Raw genomic sequence first — 6,378 nt, forward strand, 5'->3', positions numbered from 1 at the left:
TAGGGATTAAAACTCACATATATTCACGTAAAATACGATAGAGATGCAAAAAAAACTGATAATCGCTTGCCTTACCTAATAGGGCAACCGACTCAGATACTTGAAACAATCACCAACTAGCACATCAGCAAGATTTGTATGGAATATTATGATTAGTGTAATTTTTAGTGAATATTAAAGTTTGAAAAGAAATTGGCGAACACTTTCACCGTATATTTTAGTGAAGATATGCATTATGATTAATTACTGTCAATTGATTTTCATTTGGCAAACTGCTCTTCCAAAGACGTTTGAGATTAATTCATAACATAATTGCAAACTTTCACGTGTGATTAGGTGAGAAAGGATGGATTAATTAAATACTTATTACCCCTGAAACTTCCCGCAGTCAAAGCATAAAAATACTCAAAATCAAGTGTCATTTTCCTAAAGATTTTGGTGGATTGCATGTAACTAAAGGTTGCTAGACTCGTTTAATTTGCTTAACTAGTGAAATAATGAACTTTAGATCATAATTTATACAAGTCACATCATTTGTATGCTATCATTTTAATTTGTTCTTAATCAATTGGAGTAATATTTACTTACTGGTTTGTGCCTATCTGTCACTCCTCTACCACAATACGTGTACACTGGTGTTTGCTTTAAATTTTTGAATGAAAGTTTCAAGTAAACTTTTTCAATTTGTTGCAAAACTGTTCCAACCAGACTACACTAAGAAGAAAAATTAATTTTCAGCTTTTTCATGCAAAATGAGGAAATTTTGTTCATTGAAATTTACAATGCCAGCTAAATTATATTATTGAAAACATACAGAAGAGTTGGAATTTCCTCAACATATCGACTGACTATCATGTCTTTGGGGCTTCTCTTCTTAAGAAATAAAAATTTGAAAATTTTAAAGGATTATATATTTTATCTATGATAGGTTAGTTACAAATTTGATATTTGGTCGAGGACAAAATCAAGATTCCTTGATAGTGTCCACATAATTGAACCAACTTGACATTGTTATGTTCCCAATCCTATGCATTTTGTCTTCACCTTAATCCAACTTTTACAGGGCTTCGTCTCTTTAGATTTGGTTTTATAATTTGCTTATTGCTCAAAAATTTAGCAAAAAAGCTTCTAGTCAAATTTGTCTACTCTAAAGCTCACCTTTCTAAATAGGGTGACAAATAAACTGTTTAGAGAACTTTAATTTGTGGCTAGCAAGTCCCACAAGAATTTATAAATAATACAGGCTTAAAATGCCTGGATAAAGTTGTTAAAAAGTAGTTAGGCTGTCACTTACCTAAACCGACTTAATTAGGCATGTAATTTTCAGAGATAGAGAGCGTTCCAATATTTTAATTGCTGATAGTGAGAGTTTTTAATCATCCTTGGATACCCTTCTTTTCTGACGTGTGTATATATATATATATATATATGGTTTCCGATTTGCCTTGATACATTGATTAATTAGTTGTATCAAATACCTCGTACGTACATTGATTGTATATCAGCATGACAAGTGTAAAAGAGAACCTCAATTAATTAGTTGTATCAAATACGTCGTACGTACGTTCTTAAGGAAATATATCACGTTTTAAAGGTCATAATTCGAACTACATTGTCAGTGGTTGTTAATTTTTTCTTACTCTCTTGTTATCAAAAGTCTAAACTCTAAACTATGAGAAAGCTCCATCCCTATACCTCCCTCATCAATCAAGCAAAATATCATACTACCTTTAATTTATTAAATCACATTTATTGGCATACATTGTAAGATTCTAGGTTGTGGTTATACATTCTATTTATTGTTGGCTGAATATATATCAACTTACTATTTAATTACTTTCTTCAGCAAAATAATTGTCTATTTAATTACTTTCTTCAGTAAAACAATTGTGAGCAAATAATTGCATTAATATTTAGGTAAGCTGGTGCGGCCTGGGTTCTTACCCTTAAGCTTCGCTAGAAGAAATAAACAATTACTACTTTCCTAAGATGATAAGGCCTTGATTAATTAAATACTAGCTAGCATACTATTGGATACCATATTATAGAAAGCTGGTGGTTCATTCTCTAATGTGCACGATACTCATTTCATGCCCAAAATCACGCACCTTGTATTATTTATTCATTTATTGGAACCTTAATTATTTATCTTTTAGCACCTTATTAATTAAACCATGATATAAAAATACAGTAACAAAATTGTCTTTTGGAGTTTGTCTGCTCGTTGTTGACTTGTTTAGCTAGTTTATCTAGATTTTTAAAAAACAAAAAAGAAAAATTGAAGGATAAGGAAAATAATCTATCTTCCCACCCTACCTCCTTATTGATTTGTTTTTTTTCTTCTCTTTAAGAACCAATTAGCTTAGTGTAGAAAATGAAATGCCATTGAATCATATAGCAAACCTTTGAAGATGATAGAAAAGTCACAAAAAGAAGCAAAACACAGTTAGAAAGATAAGGATAGCGTATGTGAGAAGAATTACACTCTTATTTTCTTTTTCTTAGCCCTAACATTGTAACTGTTTTTCCACTATTAGTATATGTGATAGTAGATTAATTATCAATTTACAACCAAATTACCAAAATCAACGACCCGATGGCACAATATTTGACCTTATATAGAGGGATTTCTCTTGCAACATAAAATAAAAACATTTATACGTTGTTTTATTGCTTAATTACGGAAAATGAAAATCTCCCAAACGACAATAACGTCTGACAAGCTGAAAATTATTTGTCTGGCAAATTAAACTAGAAGTCCAGTAGCAGTATTTACTTAGCTCTCTATAGGACAAAGGAAAGCCAGAAGTTGCTTGTGACTTTGTGTACTAAAAAGCAGCTTAACAATTTCAAAAGTTGTCTGGACCACAAAGCAAGATTTAGGACAACATAAGAAGCTGTTCTTTTGTCCATGCACTTTCCCCTAACACAATAAATATTTTCTGCTTAATTAATTAACAATCAATTTAAAGAAAATCGAGAATCCGTAGCATTTCCCGATATTATTCAAACATTCACTGAAACGAGGAAAAACATTCTTTTACTGCAATATACTATTGTTATTATACAATACTACTGCTAAGTGCTACTATAAGACGTTAGAAAAATAACATGCATCGAGGCACGTTAACGTCCCACGCTTTCCTTGGTTTTCTTAGATTTTCTTTTTCCAACTTTGTCTTCCTAGAAGAAAACATGTCAAACTTTGTTACACCATAGACAAAGCCATCCAACAAAAATCTTAAAACTAAATCTAACTTTCAAAACATGTTTAGATAGAAAAAGGAAAAAAAAAAACAGTTAAACCAACCGATGTGACGATGACTCTATACCGTCCAATTTTCATGGGCTGTAGTCGTTAGTTGATGCTTACTCCTCAGATACCGTCATTGCTTCTTCTTCGGAAAAAGTAGTTCGCGATTTTTTTATCTTTCCAGACAACTCGATGGGTTTAGTAAACTGTTTTAGAAGATCCTCATGAAGTAAATTGAATCTATTCAATTTTTACATGGTTGACTGTTCATCGTCTAGTTGTATCTTTCGTCTTTTTTTCTTGATCGTTCGATGACGTCACGAGAGAAACAACAAGATCCGAAAAAGCACCAACGATATATTTGTGGGTATGTTTCGGATTAAGGTTTAAATAACAGAGGAGGAGTTCATGCAATAATTCCCAATTGGCTTTCACATCGGTCAACTCATGAGCTTCCACCATTTCTTGCATTGATCGTCGGAAATCGGAATACGGGTCAGGCGAGTACGTCTGAATTGCAACGCCGCCGGTGACCACCGACTCTTCTCTCTTCTCCGGCGAAGGGTTGGTCGGAAAATCCACAATGGAGTTGGAGTTACCAGGGGAAGAGAAGAAGAAGCGTTGAGATGCAAAGACATTGGAGAAATCGGGAATATTGTTAGAATCAGTATCAGAATATTCTGAATCTTCAAAAGAAGAGAAGATATAATCTTCTGTTAAGGTGGAGGAATTAGTGAGAGATTTAGAAGTGGCGGAATCAGAAGGAATGTCGAAAACAGAGTTGAAGTTTTTCATAGTTTGTTCATTTTCTTCTTCTTCGAAAGATAGAGAGAGATTTGTGGGAAGGCATTTGAAGTTTGGGAAGCAATGGTAGAATTTCTTTTGAAGAATTCTTGGCATTTTTTGCTGGCGGTGGTGGTGATTTATGGTGGCGCCGCCGGGGATGAGAGAGTAGCTAGGGAGTAGGAGAAGGCAGAAGATGATGGGAGTAATCGATAAACTGTGATTGAAGAAACATGCATACAATCTACTTATATATGTGTATATTATTTGCTATTCGTCACATTTAATTATAAGATGTTATTATTTCGATAGTCAAATAATATTTTGTTATAATTTTTAAGTTGTTTTTTAATATTTTGACTTATTAACTATGTCGATTTATAGTATTTTTATATAGTTTTTAAATATATAAATTTTATTTTAAAATACTTGAAGAATTTAGGTTCAATTTACACAAAATTAAATACTTTGACCCTTGAAACTCTTTCATATAAGTTGAAATAAAGGGAGTAAGTGATATTGACGCATTCATTGTCTTGATGATTATTATTATTATTATTATTATTACTTTTTGGGGGTTCCATTTGATTATATAATACTCTTAATTTTTTAACGTCGTCGATATGTTCACATTACTGGTTCCAAGCTCAAATAAGAAGGAAGGCTGTGATAAACTGAGGAGCTTAACTTCTGTCAATCGTCATAATCTGTAAGGGTGCATATAATATAGTGAGCCCAAATTACTTGAGATTGAGGTGCAATTGCCAATTAATATATTATTTTTCCAAATTAAAAGAAATGTTTTTATATCCGAAAACTCTTTAATTTTAAATATCTCATATTATCCTTTATTAAATGCTCTTATAATTACAAAAATATTTTGGTATATTCACGATTACAAATTTTAAGACTACTTTTAGTACTTGAGAAAAGTCCCCCTCTCTCTCTCAAATTATATGTCCAATGAAACACCAGTCATATTAAATTAAATGAAAGAATAACTGGTTTTAGATGGATAGGAGCCTGCTAAGAGGACAGTCTCATGAATCTGTAGCTCAAAGTTTAATAGAAACGAATGAGCTAAATTAAAAGGTTGCATTCCCCCATTTAGGTAATCTATCCATCAGCTTCACTTCCTATTGTTACTTAGACTAATTAAAAGTGACAAATATACTTCTCTGATCGTATGTCATCTAATTGTTCTATCTGTAATTATTTTTCTTTTTATTATATTTCAATCGTCAATTACGTTAAAACCGTATAACCAACTTTTAATTTTTCAATATTACAAACAAAAGCTTTCATCTAGTTGTGTGTCAAACTCAATTTAAAACTCATTTGTAAATTAGTCTGCGAAAATTATTGAATTAGCTCTGGAAAACTTTTTAAAAAATGGAAACCTGAAAATGGGAATTAGATAGGGATTTAATATCATCCCATAATCCTCTGACCCTTTCCCCCCTGTTAGTTTCACCAATTAATATGTTTACAAATGTGCAAAATGTACTCCACGTGCAATTATTCATTGCTTGCTTTAAATAACTATAATTTGTGAATCTTTTGGGTAATCAATTGAAAATTTGAGTTAAAAGAATTTCATTTTTAAGATAAAAGTGATTTTCAGTTTATGTGGCAAGGTTCAGAGTACAGCGTCCGTGAATTTAGTCATAGAATTTTTAAATTTTTAAAAATAAAATTACACGTTCGAAAACTATATAAAAAGTACTATAAGTCATATATATTAATAATTTATAATTTAAAATATTTATAAAATATTTTAAAGACGTGGTAAAAGAAAAATCTCTTTGACTTGCCAAATAGTATGTTGCCAAATAAAACGAAACAAAGGGAGTATATAGTTTTGCCGTTTGCATCTTTAAAGTTTTTACGGTGCCTTATGGATAATTTCGCATTATGTCGAAAATACTTAGAGAAGCATCGTCTCAAAAATTGTACAGATTCCATTCCAATCAAAAGTACCAAGCCAACTTACAACCAGAAATATAAATAGGAATCCTACTCTAAGCCTAGCTATGATATTTGTCCATTTTAACTTGTTGCAAAGTGCATCAAAGTTACAAAACGCCAGCTTCACCTCCATAATTTCTAGATATGTTTCAATCAATATGTCCACTGGATATTTCATGTCATTCCTGCAAAAGCAAGATTATGATTGAAATTGTATGTGGCCAAAAGATTTCGAACATTGTGATTTTAGTATGTTGTAATGAATCTGTTTTCGTGACATTTTCTGCTCAGAGGTTAATCAAGATGGCAAAGCGTACGCAATTGTGCATCTTAGATTTCAAAAAAGTGTAGATCGATCAGTTTTAACTGAGAAG

At 31.6% G+C, this 6,378-nt stretch overlaps 1 protein-coding gene across 1 annotated transcript; it reads right to left on the bottom strand.

The window, feature by feature from the left end:
- Positions 1-3,002: 3,002 nt before the first annotated feature.
- On the bottom strand, positions 3,003-4,233 carry LOC104103273 (transcription repressor OFP12). Its single transcript, XM_009611164.4, has one exon. It carries the CDS (start codon positions 4,151-4,153, stop codon positions 3,521-3,523), a length of 633 nt encoding a protein of 210 aa, XP_009609459.2. The 5' UTR covers positions 4,154-4,233; the 3' UTR covers positions 3,003-3,520.
- Positions 4,234-6,378: the final 2,145 nt, after the last annotated feature.

Source organism: Nicotiana tomentosiformis, chromosome 9 (genome assembly GCF_000390325.3).
Source record: "Nicotiana tomentosiformis chromosome 9, ASM39032v3, whole genome shotgun sequence".
NCBI classification, from domain to species: domain Eukaryota; kingdom Viridiplantae; phylum Streptophyta; class Magnoliopsida; order Solanales; family Solanaceae; genus Nicotiana; species Nicotiana tomentosiformis.

Coding starts and splice junctions, on each gene's coding strand:
- LOC104103273 (XM_009611164.4), bottom strand. CDS start 4,153: ATGCCAAGAATTCTTCAAAAGAAATTCTACCATTGCTTCCCAAACTTC.